Genomic DNA, 18,232 nt, shown 5'->3' on the forward strand with positions numbered 1-18,232 from the left:
TGTTCCAGTGCTTCACCACCCTCATTGTAATAATTGTAATAGTTGGGGGAAGTGTATTAGTGAGACTAGGTAAATATTCGGCATTGCCTTGAATGGTGTTTAGCATCTGGCTAGAATCCTGCAATAGGGTGGTGATTCACATGGATTACACTGTAACTGATCTGCAATTATTTGGGATACAGACACCACACATCCTTAAAACTAAGTCAGTTGTTACTGCTTTATAGACAACTGATCTGTAATGTTATCTAGCTGATCCCACTTCACACATCAAATGAGAACCATGTTTGGTTGCATGGGATAGATTTGTTTTTAACTCCATAGAATGGAGTTAATTTGATATTTCTCAAACCTCTGGTGGATCACATGTTTTACTGCACCATAAATTTGCAACATCTGGATTTACAGCCCATCCTTCAGTTACTGATCCCTTCAGGGTTATTCCTTTGTGGGTTTTGTTTAGTTCTGTTTTCTCTTTGGTTACTTTACATAATTCTTTCCATTTCTGTAGTTTCCTGTAAGTCTATGACTCCTTTTCATAGAAAATCATGTGTTAGGACCTGTAGTTCTGGTATATTTTGGTGAGCTTTCATTTAGGCAAATGTCAGATGATGAGCCTGTGGATTTCAGCAGTTTAATCTGACATCTGTACAATATACATTGTTCTTAGCCCTCTTACTGGCTGCCTACAGAGACAAACCCCATTTTGTAGCAGATTCAGGCTAGTTGTTATATAAGATTGAATTACTTCCTGTTCCGCAAGCTTATGCAGTTTTATATGTGGAGTTGATTAGTTGTTTCTAACTGATTGTCTTACATGCACTTTAGGTGTGATGAAAGAAATTTTGGTCCGCCCCCTTCAGTAGTTACCTAGATGTTGTTCAGAACAGAAAGAAATAAGGGATTTTTTTTTTTCCTCTCCTGGTTTCTTGTGTGAATTTCTATGATTTCATTTAACTCCTTGGGGGGGGGGGTTGTGAGTACTTTCCCTTTTCCCAGAATTATTTCGTCTCTGTACATCCTTTTAAATTACTTTTGTTGTCTTTATCTGTTATTTTTTCAGTATTTTTTTCCTTCTTCCCCAAAAGTGTCTTGCCTTAATGTAAACATAGTTTTCTTTCCTTATGACCTACTGTGATTTTCACACTGTAATTTTCATCCTACTGTGACCTCTAGACCTGTATCTCTTCCTGTCTTCAAAATATGTCTGTCAGTGGTTGAAGTTCATCCTTTTTTTGCTGTCAGTTCTGAGACTTTTAACCTGTTTTCCAAATTGCAGCACTGGCATCGCATGGATGCGTAATGCTGCAGCATAGTACAATGCTGTGGCATCTAAGCATTCTATGATTCTATGACCTGTCTGATGTTAGGCTGTACTTGCAGCTGGGAGCCCCAGAGCCAAATTAAAACTCTGCTGCTGCTGAGGAGTTGATGCTCAACTGATTTCCATAGTTTGTGATTAAGTAGGATTGCTTGTCAATTCTCGTTAATACAGTCCTGAATTGTTGAGGGGAAAAAACTATTTTCCAGTTTTGTTTAATTCACAATATGTGTTTGGTTTTGTTCTCAACTGAGCTACTAAAATGTAAATGGCAGGTGGTTGTCCTAGGCATGATGACTTTCTTTGTATTGCTTTACTTCTAATTTTTCACTGATCTAAAATCTTAAAATCAATGCCTAGATCAGTTTTCGGAAAAGGTAAGGAGAAAGGTAATGTATTGTTGTTGCTCTTATTAAACTGAGAGGCTAAGAAGCCATTGTATTAAATGCCATACAGAGAAAATCCTGTAATCTAACAGTGAAGTGTAGGATAATAGGTGAACACAGTCTGCAGTCAGAGAACATAAAGGAAGAATGAGAAAATAAACCAGCAAAAACAGTCTGCAGGTTATGGGGTGACGATTGCAGTGCTGTTGACAGTGATAGAGCAGTGCAATGAATAATTGGAGAATATGTGCCAGTCTGCTACTTTCAACCCACAATATTTTTTTAATAAGGTTGAGTCTTTGTGAAAACAATTTCCTATAAATGTTTGCTTCTCTGTTCTTTGTTTAGGTATCATGCCAGTGTATCATAACATGTTCGCACTCATGAGTGAAACAGAGAGAATGTGGTATCCTCCAAATCATATCTTCCATGTAGATGAAGCAACCAGACTCACCCTAATTTACCGGATAAGGTAATCCAAATCAAATGTTACGCACTTCACGTGGTAAAACAAAACTATGTGAGAAAACACAACCAATAAGATATTTAGTTTAACCATAGTTTCTCTAGCAAGTTATGTACAGATTGTTGGTGATATATGGATAAGAGATGGATAAAAGGATCAAAATTATTGGAGTAGGTTTGAGTAACATGTTTTATTGATTGTCTGTGTACCATGTTTGCCATGTCAGATTGAAGAAACAAACAATTAAAAATACAGCAGAAGTAAAAATAATATTTTTCTTAATAGTGATACATCTCATCTCCTCTGTGCTTGCTTGTTTGAAATTAGTGGCATTTCTGAAACACAGAGTAATTATCCTGTGTAGTCAGGCAGATGTCTGCAATAGAACCATTTTTCTCTGACCTCATTTTTGAATGTGGACATCTAAAGCTACAGTCACAGTTTTCCTCCTGTAACAGATTTTGTTTATTTACATTGCATAATGTGGCCTGAGTGTTTCTTAGTGAGGATAACATTGCAGAGCTCCTCATCCCTACCAGTACAGCTTATCACCCTGCTTAAATGTTGTATTACTTTAGAACACCAAGAACTGGATTTAAAGCCTCCTGTTGACTAACTGGGGCTTTGTATTGGTCCTGCCAACCAGCCAACGCTAATTACATGTCTATGAAAGTGGTAATATCTGGTGTTGGTAAGCGAAAGTATCTGTTTATTGATGTTTGATTAAATATTTCCTACTAGGTTTTATTTTCCCCACTGGTATTGCAATGGCACCAGCAGAGCGTATCGGTATGGCATTCTTCGAGGTGCAGAAAGCCCTGTTCTTGATGATGTTGTCATGTCTTACCTATTTGCACAGGTATGATTTGCTTGATTTTTTTTTTTTTAATGCAGATTGGTAAAGGTTGTTAGTATTATTCCCTTTCACACCTTCTGATAGTAACTGTGTAGGCTCTTTTGACAGCTTGAAGCCCACTCAAGATGAAAATTAAATTCATATTGATGTCATATTGTAAATTTGGAGAGATGGAACTCAAATGGCAGTTTTGGGGAAAGCAGTGAGTGTGTGTAGCTCCTTTCTTGTGCCACTACTGTGTGGAAGTCTTTCCATGTGACTTTCATTTTGGACTGACACAATGTAGAAAAACATCCTCCCCATATTGGACCTTTTTGAGATTTGAAATGAAAATATTTTGAAAACAATGTTTCTAAGCCTGATGGTAGCTGGTATCCATTATGAATATGTGCTGCTTTTTATGGACAAATGGATTCATTCAGAAGAATGCAGTCTTAAAAAAAAATAAACAAACCAAAACCCATACCAAAACAACAACCAACCAAGCAAAATCCAAACAACCAAAAAAACCCACACCCAAAAAAAGTTGTATTGATGAGCAGCAGTGCTGCAGTTTTAATTTGCTTCTTGCATTCTTCTTTCTCAGTGGCGAGATGATTTTCTGGATGGATGGATACAGATGCCTGTTACTCATGAAACACAAGAAGAATGCCTTGGAATGGCTGTTCTGGATATGATGAGAGTGGCCAAAGAAAAGGACCAAACCCCACTGGCTATTTACAATTCAGTCAGGTGACTCCATACTTCAGAACTGTATCGTACCTATCTGATATCAAAAAACAATTTTTGCACTTTAGCATCTGGGAGGAGATGTTCAGCTGTTGGCAACTGATTTATTCTAGCATAATGATTCCATAAACTTACCTGTAGTGTAAACTAGAGATTAATAGAAAGCCTTTATTATGATGGCCATTCGTGGGTTTGGGTACATGGATTTGGTTCTCGTAATGAGAGGTAAGGCAGCAACTGCTTATGTGGGAAAGGATGTTAGCAATAATTTGAGTTGGGAGAGACCTCTGGAAGTCATCAGATCCAACCCCCTGTTCAGATCAGGGACAACTTTAAAGTCAGATGAAGTTACTCAGGGCCTCATCCAGTCACATTCTGAAAATGTCCAGGGATGGAGATTCTACCGTATCTCTGGGCAGCTTTGTCTTGTGCATGATCACCCTCATTGAGGAAGGTTTTCATCTAATGAGTCTCCTCTGTGATACTGTGTGTCTGTTGCCTCTTGTCCTTTCACTTTGCATGTCTGAGAAGAGTCTAATTCAGTCTTCTCCATAACCATCTGTTAGTTGAAGACAGTAGAACACCCTACTTGAGCCTTCTTTTCTCCAGGCTGAACAAATCGAGCTCCCTTACGCCTCTTCCGTCATGTCATGTGCTCCCGGCTCTTAACCATCTTGGGCAGATCTCTGCTAAACTTGCTTTGAGTTTATCAGTTCACTTTGGTTTATCAACCTAACCAGTTTCCACTCCAGTTGAGTTACTTCTGTCCCTGCTTACTATTTAATGGTTCATGTTTGTCTTTTAATGGAGCCTAGCAGGAGTATTAAAAAACAGAATGAGACAACTAATTGGCCAGGTGACATCCTACTCTTTTACACCTTGATAGAATATGGACTGTGATACAGGAACTTCAGTAAGAACCAACCACAGTGTCGTATTCTACCACCTATATTCTCAGCCGGGAAATCTGTCCTCTATCCATGTAGTTGCCTCTATCCGTGCAGTATCCTCTTTCCAACTTCTACACCAAACAAAGCAACCGTGTAACTTCTGCTGCCTTACCTCAAAACTTCAGTAATGACTAGAACAGACATGTCTGGATTTATGGAAAATGCATTATGTAATATATGTTGAAACTGAGCGAAGGGGAAAAAAAGGGAAAATGGAAAAAGAAACGGGTGTATTCGAAAGAACATACTGCAGATTGAAGACAGCATTCTTGTTATCCTGCGATTTAAAGAATAAGGTTACGTTTAGAGGAAAAGATATTTTCATGTTGACTTGTTTAGTACAGAACTAATTATCTTTTCTGGATTTAATGGATTAAATTACTAGTTTTTTTGCTGGTTATGTGTTCACAGCTACAAAATGTTTTTGCCTAAATGTGTGCGAGCCAAAATCCAAGGTTACCACATTTTGACGCGAAAAAGAATAAGGTACAGGTTCCGCAAATTTATACAACAGTTTGGCCAATGCAAAGCTACTGCCAGAAACTTGAAACTTAAGTATCTTATAAATCTGGAAACCCTTCAGTCTGCCTTCTATTCAGAGGTTTTTGAAGTAAAAGAACCTGGTGGAGATCCTTCTGGAGAGGAAAGTTTTGCAACCATTGTAATAACTGGAAATGGTGGAATTCAGTGCTCAAGAGGAAAACTTAAAGACTGTGAGACACTGGCAGAGCAGGTAACTTCTATTATTTTAATAATCGTGCAGTATATCATGTAACAGTGATTAGCTTATGTTAGAAGTTCTGATTTACCCCAGGTAAATTTGGTAGGTAAATTTTACTTCCACAGTGATGATACAATTTCTGTGTGGCTGAGGATCACGGAAATGTATTCTTAACAAACACTTAAACAGTGCAAGATTTTAAAATTAGTTTTTTATTGAAGTATTAGAAGAAAGTCAATAATTGAACATGCAATACTTCTGTGCTTGACAAATGAAAAAATCAGTGTTGGACCTTCATTACTGTAAAAAAATCAGTGTGGAAAAGTAATAGGTAAAATGGATAAATCCTCAAATTCTCTTTGAAAGCAGGGTTTTAAGAACTCCAAAAACCAGGTAAATTTACGTACACCTCTTTCTTGCTGCAGTTAGACTCCTACCAGTGGCTCAGCTAGCAAATTTAAAGTAACATTTCTGAGACTGCAGAGTCCATATACTCTTCGTTCAGGAATTAGATGCTAAATGGTTCCAATAAGTGCTAGTAATCATGTGCTATTGCATTTTTATTTATCAGAATTATTTCTTTTGTGTGTGATTTCCCAGCATGACTATTCATTTTGTCGAATTTATCAGAATCTGATACAGACTCATAGCAGTATATATTGGCAGTGTGGGAACTTCCCAAAGGTAAAATTTAAGGCAAAGTGGAACATGTGTCAGTTTTCCAATGTAATTGCATCTGTTAGTTTGGTAGTTTTGATGCATAATATATAGCAGTCAAGACCAAACTACAAAAGGTTGTATTTTTACAGTGTGCTGTAATAATTTGTAAAAATGCTGGGTTTTTGTAATACTTAATTAAAAAAAAAAATCTGATTACATACCTGGATTTTTTAAGTGTGTTCTTCTTAGAATATTTGTAGATTGATGTTAGGTCCAGTTACCTCATTCATAGTTGTTATGTGTCAGCCCTCTGCCTTTCCTAAGTTTCCTGTAAGTGCCCGTTGCTCTGGCAGGAGCTAACATAAATGTCAGATTTTGCAATTTCTAGTTTTAGGTGTAGAAAATTTATGCACAATATGCTGTTTGGTCCTAGCAACCAAGCCTTTAGTAAGAGTAGTGTTTAAACTGATCATATTTCCTATAGAGATTGCCAAATTATTTTTTCATAATTAATAATGTTACCATCCCAGTTATTGACAGAGAAATGGTGTAGGCTGTGTATATTTTCACTGGTATAGAAACTGCTTATAAAACTGGTTATGAAAACTTAGTAAATTACTAAGGCTGCTTGTAAATGTGATCATAAGTCTTATTTTAGCAAACTATACTGATGAATCTTTACAAAGATACTGAATTGAAACAAAATTTTTATTTTTTGGAAGGCAGGAATGACATATGTAGGGTAGATTTTCAAGAAATTTGTTTTGCCAGTTCACATTTCCAACAACCAGATGAGCAAATAGAGCATCAGGGACCTCAGTGCGTTTGAGCTGATTTATTCTAGCTGATAGCCACTGAGTCTTATAGCCTTGATTATTACACCTGTTTATGTATTAGGATATGCTTGCAGCCATATAAATGGGGTATTCTGACTTGAATAAAATCTGTTTACTTTGGAAGAATAACCTACCTTTATTTAAGGATATTACTTGGCATCTACTGAAAGTTCTACTGAAAAACAAAATATGATTTATATGACATTGTAATTTTACTTGTGAAAGACTGAAGTGGTACAGAATATCATAGTATCAAAAACTACCTGAACTTGCTATCAAAGGAAAATGTGTCTTGGATTTCCCATGTAATTAGGATCAGTGCTTCAGATTACCTAGTCAGTGATGACTTTGGCTGATGGGAGAACCTTCTCTTAGACCCTTTCTTCATTCATATTACATCCTGATTTTGCAGCTTGCATCACTCTGAAGCCATGACATTTGGGATTGTTAACAGGCTTTCTAAATCTCTTCAATCAGGATGCTAATAATAAGTTCTCAAAAAAAAGAAAGCACCCCAAAAGATTAATCAAAATGTTCCATTGTTAATCCTCACAAAATACTACAGAGCAAAGAAATGTCTACAATAAAAAGACCCCAACCCATATATGGATATTTCCATTCATGGTTCCTGGATCCTAGTGCATTTTTTTAATTCATGCTCCTAGTGATGGTCCCATAAACACAAACCTCCTTTATTTGTAATGGCATATTTAAAGTTTTATGATCCTCTGTTGCTAGCTTACAAGTTCAGAGTTGTAGGAATTCTAATGCTGCAAATAGGTGGGGTTTTTTAGGTGCTGTTTATATTATTTACTGACATTATATAACCAATATTTGTTGCAGGATTTACAAACATACTGTGATTTTCCTGATATCATTGATGTCAGCATTAAACAAGCAAGCCAAGAAGGCTGCAGTGAGAGAAGAATTGTCACCATTCACAAACAAGACAGCAAGAATCTGGTCTGTTTACTTTGCTTGCTGTTTTTTCAAACAGATGTCATTTTGAGCAGACTGTGTGATTGCTGTGTATTTATAGTATTATATAACTAATTACATGTTAATTAAGCATGAGGTAAAACTAAGTGCATTTCAGCAGTATAAGCGGTGTATCGGAACACCAAAGGTCTTTTGCATTCAAAGGTCTGTGCATGGACTGAAATAGAAATAGATGTTTGTAGCTGAGGGTAATTTCTGATACACAGTTTGGTTCTTTTCTTCTTTTTTTTACTGGACTCTTAAACCTGAGTCTGTGGTTTTAGCTATCAAGCATTCTGTTTCCATGCTGTCATGGTAAGCTGTGTGCCAGTGACCGATGCATTGGAAAAGGCTTCAAAATGCTCTGAAGGAATGATGATACACAGAAAATTAGTTTTGGGATAAAACTAATGTCATTGCTTTTACTGTTTAAAATTCTTGGAAGAAGATATTAAGGAAGTATTTTATACATGAATGTAGAAAGTTGTTTCAGTTTGAACTCCAACATTGCACTTGAGTCAGGCTCTCCAGTGGTTGTGTGGTGGGTTGACCCTGGCTGAACGCCAGGTGCCCACCAGAGCTGCTCTATCACTCCCCTCCTCAGCTGGACAGGGAGATACAAAAGGCTCATGGGTTGAGATGAGGACAGAGAGATCACTCACCAATTACCATTGCGGGCAAAACAAACTCGACTTGGGGAAATTAATTTAATTTATTGCCAATCAAATCAGAGTAGGGTAATGAGAAATAAACCCGAATCTTAAAAGCACCTTCCCCCCACCTCTCCCTTCTTCGCAGGCTCAACTATGCAGAGGGCTGCAGGGGAATCTCTGCTCCAGCACCTGGACCACCTCCTCCCTCTCCTTCTTCACTGACCTTGGTGTCTGCAGAGTTGTTTCTCTCACATACTCTCACTCCTCTCCTCTGGCTACAGTTACACAGCAGTTTTTTCCCCTTCTTAGATATGTTATCACAGAGGCATTACCACCATCACTGATGGACTCAGCCTTGGCCAGCGGCAGATCCATCTTGGAGCTGGCTGGCATTGACTCTATTAGACATAGGGGAAGCTTCTGGCAGCTTCTCACAGAAGAAGCCTCCCCCCCGCTACCAAAACCTTGCCACGCAAACCCTATACAGGTTGTTTCTTCCTTTATCTCTGTGACCGACCTGTGGGCCTTCAGGGCTCCTCATTTCAGGCATTTGTGTGACAAGAGAGCTTACTTCTGTGTCTGTGTGTGAAAAAGCTGTGTGCAGCTTATGTGCTTCTTTTCTTTAAGAATAATTTTTAAAAATTCAAAAAATATTTCAATAAGCATTAATTAGTTTTATTCTCTCTCTAATGGTACTTTTTTAAAAAAAGGCATATGGTTTATTTCATTTATAATAGAGTTGTGATTCACCTTCATTTCCTGCATTAATGGCACAGAATTAATGACCTGTTAAGAATTTGAAATTTTTTCAAGGTTTTTTATTGAAATGTAAGAGTAGCTGGAATATCTGTGATGTGCATCTATGATGCTGAGAGCATAACAGTATTTCAGATTGGTGGAGGAGGCTTCCTTAATCTTGAGCCGTTAAAATTATCTTTAAAAATTCTCAGTAGTGGTAGTTAGGTACTTGACTGCATATGCTTCTGAGGGTATAACTGACTTTCTAATATCTTGTCTAAAAAAGCTACTGAAGAGCAAGGCAGAGTAGCAAAAAGTGCAGTAGCTGCTGTTTTGCATATCATTTGTGTGTGAACACTTTACATGCCAGGATTAGCTGATGTAAATTAGAACTTGTGCCATGGTTTAACCTGTTACACAGCTGGCAGAATTCATTATAGAAATGTAGTTTACACAGTTTTAGGATACATGGATTGATTAAAATGGCTGGATTTCTAGGTCTGTTATGTGGGTTTTCCGATCACGTTGAAACAACTGGAAAGGTAGTTGTTTCCAGGTCCTCTGTTAATAAGGAGTTTGAAGACTCCAGACAACTTCTTGGCACGTGATCAAAAGCATCAGCTTTTTTATTGCTGTCTAGCAAAGAAGTTGCCAAGGAATTGTGTTCAGCCAGTAAGCGAGTCCCCAGCATCATCAGCAAACTTGTACAGCATGTACTAAGGCCTGTTCTGTTGGGCTATGCTACTGAATGAAATCTAGTGTCACTCTGTAAATGGTAGAGTAACACTCCTCTGTTGAAGTAAAGACAGCCTTTAATGCTCTCCTACAACTGTCAAAATATTAAGAAAATTTAGATAATTACATAAAAATAGAATCTGTTTTCCTTTATTGGTAGTAATAAATATGTTGTTACAGATGGAGTTAGTTTTGCTGTGCTTTTACCTGTTCAATGTATTCTGCACAGACCACAACCCGTTTTCCTTTGACCACATTGTCCCTCTCCCTGCTTCTATCCATTGCACCTCTCTTCATAGTAGTTAAAGGTCAGCTTCTACTTATGATGCAGCTCAGAATGCCAGTTTTTGCTGACTATGAGTTAAATTTTCAGGCAGGTACTTTTCTAGAGATTTTTTTTTTTGCTTCTTGAAGGCAGCCTCATAAAACTTTGATAAGCGAAGGCTTTCCTTTAGGGGAAAAAAACCAACACTGTGATGCCATTGCAATAGGTGTCTGCCATGCTGAGTTGTATCTACTCAGTTTTTCCCTTCCAGATGTTCCCTCTTGTCAGCATTCCTCTACTGTTCCATATATTTAGAGTAAGATTTTTTTATGGCATATTTGCTTGGTTTGGGTTTACTTTTGAACACTGAAGATTGCTAATAGGTTTTGGGTGGCACCAGGAAGGTAGAACTCTACAAACAGTAGTTAAGAACAGTATGTATATCTTTAATATGCATATATTTATATCTTTTACACCGTTATCATATCCAGGATTTTTGTGTTGCCTATTAAAAATTGAAATTCTCATTCTTTCTCTCTCCCCACCCCCATTATCCCCTGGCAATTTAACAGGAGGCTGAATTTCAGTCATTAAGAGAAGCGCTCTCCTTTGTATCATTAATTGATGGATATTACAGATTAACTGCGGATGCCCACCATTATCTCTGTAAAGAAGTAGCACCACCATCAGTCCTTGAAAATATCCAAAGCAACTGCCATGGACCAATTTTGTAAGCAATTTTTTAGCAATATAACAAGGTGATATTATTTTTGAAAGATGAACTTTAGTTGACTGTGAACCATGATGGACATCTTGAAATGTGTATTTATTACATTTATGTAACATAAAATGCTTTACATTTTTCCTCTTATTTTTCACTTTGCAAAATACATTGCCTTCTTGACATATTATAAAAAAAATAAATGGAAAGATTCTGGTTTTAATTTTCTTCCCTTAGAATTCTTTTTATTCTTCAAGTGAGACAGGCAGCGAAGTCATGATGCTGATTTTACAGAACGATAGTTACTACCATGGCAGCAACATACAGTGTTGTAGAGGTTCTTGTGTTTTCACTGCAGCCTCTAGCAGTTACATTATCTGAGTGCCAAGGGGAAAAAGGCATATTCAGATAACATTCTCTTCAATATTTGAGCAAGGATTACAGTAAACCACTAGCCATATAAATTGGAGGTTTTGTTTGTTTTTAAGGAATGTTGCCTCCTTGTTTGCTTTGTTGGGTTTTTTTGAGGAAGAATTTAGTTCCTTCATTGATTTTTTTTTTCATTTTTTTTTAATAGTTCATATAGTATTGTTTATTGTTTGCAGAAGCACACATGGGAGCTTAGAAATGCTTTGTTAGGCAGAATAAAATGCGTATTTGCTTTAGCTACAGAAAGCTTGAAAGCTGATATATGCAAGATATGTTGCATGAAACTAGCACTGTCTACTCAGCTAATATAGAACAGTTCTGTAAATTTCCCAATGACAGAAGGAAGATAGGTGCTATAACCTTCAGAAGAGATGAAGGAGGAGAGGGACAGAGACCTAAACACTTCTAATCACATTTCTTGCACTAATGACTAATGCTGTATATTGACCTTTATTTAGGGCTGTTCAAAAGGCTATGCAATGAATCTAGACCTTTCCAAGGCATTCTGTTCCTCATTCCTTAAGATGGATAGAAATAGTCAGTTAGCAAGGCTTGTTTAAGGGGAAGTTGGTTCTTGTAGTAACAGCTGATGTTTTATTTCAAGTCCTCTTTCTTGTTAGCCCTTTCCCAAGTTAAACCCACCTTTTTTGCCCACACAAATATTTTGCTAATTTTAGCTTATTTATTAGGCAGTTTTATTACAGCTTCTTCCATAATGGATGTTGAAAGTCATATCATAAGCCTAGGGGAATATACTTTTTTAGGCTGTAAGATTTCTCATCAAATAAATGTGGTGTTTTCAGTATTAAGAATTTTTAATACACTGCTCTCTACATAAGTAGTCACCCTGAATACTGGAAAATAAAGGGACAAAAATATTAACTTAAAGGAAGCTGTAAAAAATTTGAGAGTTTGAATTGTTGTTGTATTAGATATCTGATAATAGCGCTCACTGGCCAATCTCTGATGTTCCTGGATTTTGAAATTATCCAGTATTAAACATTTTCTTTTTACTATAGCATGGACTTTGCTATCAGTAAACTGAAGAAAGCGGGTAATCAGACTGGTTTCTACGTTCTTCGCTGCAGTCCTAAAGATTTTAAAAAATACTTCCTCACCTTTGCTATAGAGGTTTGTATTCTGCCTTAGATAGTACCTGTATAATCTTTATTGTGTTATAATAACAAGCCTGGGATGTTAGTAAATTATTATTAATTTTCTCTTCAGAATGTTTATCTGATGTGTATATTCTATAGCTACTTCTCTCAGATTGGCCAACTTTCAGGGTCTTGTGAGAAACATTAAAACACTTGTATGGTAAAGAATTGCTAATGACACATACCATATGCCTAGGAGAACAAGACAGGTGGAGGGAAGAGAGTTTGAGAGTTCTGGGGATGGTGACATGGCTCTTGGGACTGTAGTAAATGTTTGGATGGTAGAGTGGTTTGGGGTTTTGGGTTGGTGTTTTTTTTTTTTTTAAGGTTTGGGTTTTTTAGTTGGATTTTTTCCTGGGATTTCCTCCCTCCCGAATAGGGCTTAGTTAAGACTGAGTATACAGCCCTTGGTGATCTGAGAGTCTCTCTCCTTCGCTGTTCCATTTCCACAGTTCTTCAGGGTTTGGGTTCTGTCCCCATCCCCAGTGCTGATGGCCAGCCAGATTATTTGGCAGTTATTACATCAACACAGATCTCCTGCTGGATATCTGCTATTAGCTAAAGTGGGAGCGACCCTTGAAATGCTTGCAATTCTCATGCAGCTAAAGAACCAGATGTACCTCTCCTCTGTGAGATTGCAGTTAGTGATAGTACAGTACTACAATATTGCTGTTACATAATTGCATGATCTTGTTCCAAGGATGGGCTTCTATTTAATTAAAGTAACAGGACTACCTTTGCATTTTTAACTAGAGAAGGTAATAGATGGGTTTTCCTGCTGGTTTGCAGCAAGCTAGCAAGTTCACTAAATACTGTCAGTTATGTACATCTCTGAAAATGACAAAATAATGTTGATGTGTGGATGGAGAAGTGAACAGCCATTTTAAGATCAGTTTCACAAAAATTTTATGTCCATTCAATGAAGTGTGTTTGATAGGGAATTTTTTAAACTAAGAGATCAGTCCTTGAGCAAGCTTAGAGAGTCAGTAAGCCTGTCATTAACTGACCTAGCCGCATTTTTGGTTTTTTTTTTCCCTTGTTCTGATACTTTCTGGGCAATCCGTTAGAAGGCTTTTGAGATTCAGACTTTGTTGGAACATTTTTTGCAGTGTTGACGTGAAGGACCATGAAAGCACTATTAAGAGCTTCTCTTGTTTAAAAATGTTTAATGGGATCTTTTCAAGACTCTATTGTAAAAATAATTCAGTGCATATTGAAAATCTGTGCTAGGAACTAATTGCTTAGAACTGTACTGTAGATGACAGAAAAGTAGAAATACAGCTGAGATCTCCAAATGCTTGCCAAAAGAACACAGAGCGTGAGCATTTGGACTCTTGCTTCCAACAAAATTCTGTTTTGATATTACCCCATGTAAGGGTGAAGAAGCTTTTGTTACTAGCTCTAAAGGATTATTTCCTAGGATCCATTATCTGTTTTCTCAGCTCCATCTTTGCAGATTTCGTAACATTTGTTTTTCTTAGCATCAACATGCTAATTCCAGTGATGGGAGTAGAATCATATTTTCTCAGAATCAATATCACACAGTGAGAACAAAATTACAAATTATGGTAATATTTTGCTGAAGCATTCTTTCTTTAATTAGCAGAGTGCTATACATTTAAATAAGCTTTTAAATAGTAAATATTGATCAATTTTATGTTTAATGGAAAAAATCTCTGCAGCGTGAGAATACCACTGATTATAAGCACTGCTTAATAACAAAGAATGAGAATGGAGAATATAATCTTAGTGGAACCAAGAGAAGTTTTGGTAATCTTAAGGATCTGTTGACCTGTTACCAGACAGAAACTGTCCGTTCAGACAGCATAATTTTCCAGTTCATCAAATGCTGTCCTCCAAAACCAAAAGGTAAGAGAAAGTTTATTTCTAAGCAGAAGGATTCCCAACTTTTAGATTAAAGATTTAAAAATAAGTTAGTATGAAATGACTCTCAAGTAGGTAGATGTATATGTTTGTGTGGGTTTTTTTAAATTTCACTGACTTATTTGTTCATCTTCTGAGTCATAGTTTTCAATCCTAGTGTCTGCCAAGTTTTCCTTTGTTGTAAGATGGTCTTCCAGAAGGAATCATGGTAGCCAGTTTCATGACTAGAAGCAAAACTGGTTTCTTAATTGCAGTGGACTGTGTGCAGCAGGCTGTCTTGATAAGGAAAGAGCTACTAAATGTATAATTTCTCACTGAGTTCCGTAAGCAATGGAACCAACAATGCCAGTGAAGTTCTTCCATTGTTTGTTGACAACTTAGCTGAATTATCCCAAGGCTGCATTGTGATTTCAACTTCTTTTTAACACTGAAAAATACACATGGAATAGAGCTCCTGCCTGAGGAGCAGATTTTTCTTGAATTTACATTAAAGGTTTTTGCCTAGCTTTGATATTCATAATATCTTTCCCCTTTATGAATTCTGATAACGTCTGCCCTTTTTGCTTATAATAAGTAGTACTACTTACAGTTAATAATAGTTAGTCTTTGTCTCTATCCAGGTCCCTATTTAAACAAAAACTTGAGAGAACAGAGTATTTGATATCTTTTACCTCTCTCACATTTGATTTAAATTAGCCAATGGATTTGAAAGCTTAGAAGAGATTTGACAAGCAAATACATATGCACATTAGAGAGAATGATTTTGTAACCTTATTTCCACTGAAATCAAACAAAAATGTATATGCATCAGAACTATAAATTATTGAATAAATAGAATCACACATGCATGCACACATATACCCACAAATATGTACCTGTCAGCTTTAGTTTTACTAATAGACTTGCTCTACTTTGTGGAGAGCCTTTTTTCAAAATCACTCAAAGAATAATTACTCTGGTAAACATAAGGCAGTGAGGATCACTAAAGTGCTGCCAGGGGAAAAATATGCAAAAGCTTTGAAGAGGCATCAGAAAGATACTGCACGTCTTTAACAGAATGACTTCATAATATAAAAGAAGAAGGTGACTTACATCCCCTTTTTCCATCCTGATTGTTATTACAATACAGTGGAAGTTAAAATGTGAAAGGAGGCAGGAATATGTTCAGAATGTTTTCAAAAGTAGGAGTACTTAAACTTAAAATAGCTGAGTGAACCTAAAAGTTTTTGCTGATTAGAAAAAAATCAGACTTTGAATTTGTTTAATGAAATACTGTGTGGCTTTTTGAATAAACTGATCTCATTGTAGTATCTTATTTTTTGTTGGATTAACAGCTTCTCATTAATAGTCCTTCTGAAATAACATTAGTTTAGTTTTGTATCTTACAAATTTACTTTGTTTTTCTTTTCCCCACCCTCTTCCTTCTCCCAGATAAATCAAATCTCCTGGTCTTCAGAAGCAATAGTGTTTCTGATGTACCTTCATCACCTACGCTACAGAGACACAATAATGTCAACCAGATGGTCTTTCACAAAATCCGGAATGAAGACCTGATATTTGTAAGTCCGTTAGTTGCTTCTTCCACTGCAGATGGTTGGCTTAATACACACTAAGTTTAAAAAACTCAGTATATGTTTCAAAGAGCCTTATCTGAGCTAGGAGATTTTGCTGTGATCTTTCCTTAGAGTTGTGAGAGAATAGAATTTTGTTTAATTTTCCATTAATACAAATAATTGGGTTGTTTTGGGTTTTTTTTAAATAAGACTTGTCCTTTTGACTGCAGTAGCAGTTGTTTTCCTTACTTCTAGGGTTGTCTAAATACATCTTAATAACAGCAATTCTTTCCTGTCTGGTTCTTGCAGCAAGTCATTTTCTGAGATCCTTGAGAAGTCAATAAAAAATAAGTGAAGATTTAAGCTGTTTCTGATACAGTTCCTTCCTTGTCCCCTCAGTCTGACTCTAGAAGTGTGCGAGCTGTAAAGATTTGCATATGTGTTATTTAGGGTGGTTGTTTAAGAGGTATTTTGCAGAACAGGCAGAGATTTCGGATTTTTTCCCATCTGCGTCCTTCCTGTCTTTTAGGAGGAGAGTCTTGGACAGGGCACGTTTACTAAGATTTTCAAAGGTGTAAGGAAAGAAGTGGGAGACTATGGCCAGCTCCATCAAACTGAAGTTCTTTTAAAGGTGCTGGATAAAGTGCATAGAAACTACTCTGAGGTTGGTGTGATTGTTGACTGCTATATAACATTTGTCCATGCTATGTTGAGCATTACTTTTCTTACAATAAACGAGTATTTGTTATATGGTAGAGGGCTGTATGTTGAACTAAGCTCATTCTTTGTCTTGTGACACTGGGAGGAAGGATTTGAGACTGGCTTTGGGAAGTACACCTATGTACTTTATTTCCCATCTCCCCACCATCCATCAGAGTCATCTGAGCTACCCACTGAGAGCCAGAGAACAGTTTATTTGTACAATACAAGTACAACAGGAGAGGTGGTATTGCCACCTTTACCGGTAACTTCATTATGTACAGAAGAGGGACCAACATTTATGGAAAATTACTTTCTTTTGGTAGACTATCTTCAGTGTGTTGGAGTCATACAGATTTTACTGGGCAATCAACATTTCACATCAAGTCATAAGAAATCAGAAGTATTTATATATGAGAAACACTTGCCATATGTAGAATCATCTATATGCACTTAGACTTTTCAGTGTTGGAGTGAACCTGTGAGCAAACTTGAAATGCCTTTGTGCAAAAACTAATACACTGGTAATGTAATTGAGCACAACATTGTTTATGTGAGAGTTTAATCTTGAAGACTTTAACAGATGTGGTAGTGTTTAATATATTAATGTAACTTTGTATGGTTGTTCATTGTTTATTTTTATGATATAGTTGTGTCAAATTCCTAATTAATCTAGCTGTATTTACAGCAAGCCAAGGGAACCAGTCCGTTGTTTACTAAACTTTTCAATTACTTAAGACAAATCTGTATGAAACTGTAACCAAAAAAGGAAAAGACATTTCAGATATCTAATATTCATAAGCATTGCAGGCATACACTTTGGACAATTGAAAACAATAAAGAGACTGTAACCCATATTTTAATTTTAATAAGCTGGGTAATACACTTTCATTCTAAAGTTCAGTGAAAATCAATTGTTAAAAGGACTAAGAGTACAGGAATACAAACATAGTCACCTGAAGGAAAATGTGCTACTTTTGACCTTGTTTTGTTGGGTGAATAATCAGTACACAAGCAAGTGTAGTTGGAGATGCCACTGAAGAGAATAAAAAAAATGACTAAAGAAATAAAAGTATCTGAAACTTTCCTGACAAGGTTGAGTAAGGTCTTGCAGTAGTGGATGAGTGGTATAATACTTCGTGTCTTTTAACTTAATAACGTGCTATGAAGAAATAAATTGGAAACTGAATAGTGCGTCATGAATTTGTCTGCTGTTTACTTTACTTAGTTACCTGAAATGGAAGAAAAGATTCTTCTTAAAATGTGGAGATATACCTGCCTGCAGAAAAAGAGATTGCTAACCTCTCTGGAATGTGGATTTTCAACTACATAAAAACACAAACCTAGAACAACCACAAAAAATACAAAATATGTTACATAGGGTCTTTGCAAAGAGGTGGAAGTTGAAATGTTTTAAAATATGCACATGGTTTTAATAAATTTATTAGAAATCATGTAATGTTTTGGGGTTTTGTTTTCCCTGATATTTGTTCTC

At 36.5% G+C, this 18,232-nt stretch overlaps 1 protein-coding gene across 4 annotated transcripts in view; it reads left to right on the top strand.

Moving 5' to 3' along the window:
- Positions 1 to 18,232, top strand: part of JAK2 (Janus kinase 2) — a 57,799-nt gene that overhangs the window by 13,864 nt on the left and 25,703 nt on the right. For all 4 annotated transcript variants that reach the window (XM_075726988.1, XM_075726987.1, XM_075726990.1 and 1 more), the window contains 10 exons: positions 2,056 to 2,179; positions 2,915 to 3,032; positions 3,616 to 3,761; positions 5,120 to 5,441; positions 7,769 to 7,888; positions 10,867 to 11,024; positions 12,464 to 12,575; positions 14,284 to 14,470; positions 15,917 to 16,044; positions 16,568 to 16,702. In XM_075726988.1, the coding sequence (XP_075583103.1) occupies positions 2,056 to 2,179; positions 2,915 to 3,032; positions 3,616 to 3,761; positions 5,120 to 5,441; positions 7,769 to 7,888; positions 10,867 to 11,024; positions 12,464 to 12,575; positions 14,284 to 14,470; positions 15,917 to 16,044; positions 16,568 to 16,702 (1,550 nt within the window). The remainder of the gene's footprint in view (positions 1 to 2,055; positions 2,180 to 2,914; positions 3,033 to 3,615; positions 3,762 to 5,119; positions 5,442 to 7,768; positions 7,889 to 10,866; positions 11,025 to 12,463; positions 12,576 to 14,283; positions 14,471 to 15,916; positions 16,045 to 16,567; positions 16,703 to 18,232) is intronic.

The sequence above is a fragment of the Pelecanus crispus genome, chromosome Z (assembly GCF_030463565.1).
Source record: "Pelecanus crispus isolate bPelCri1 chromosome Z, bPelCri1.pri, whole genome shotgun sequence".
Lineage (NCBI taxonomy): Eukaryota > Metazoa > Chordata > Aves > Pelecaniformes > Pelecanidae > Pelecanus > Pelecanus crispus.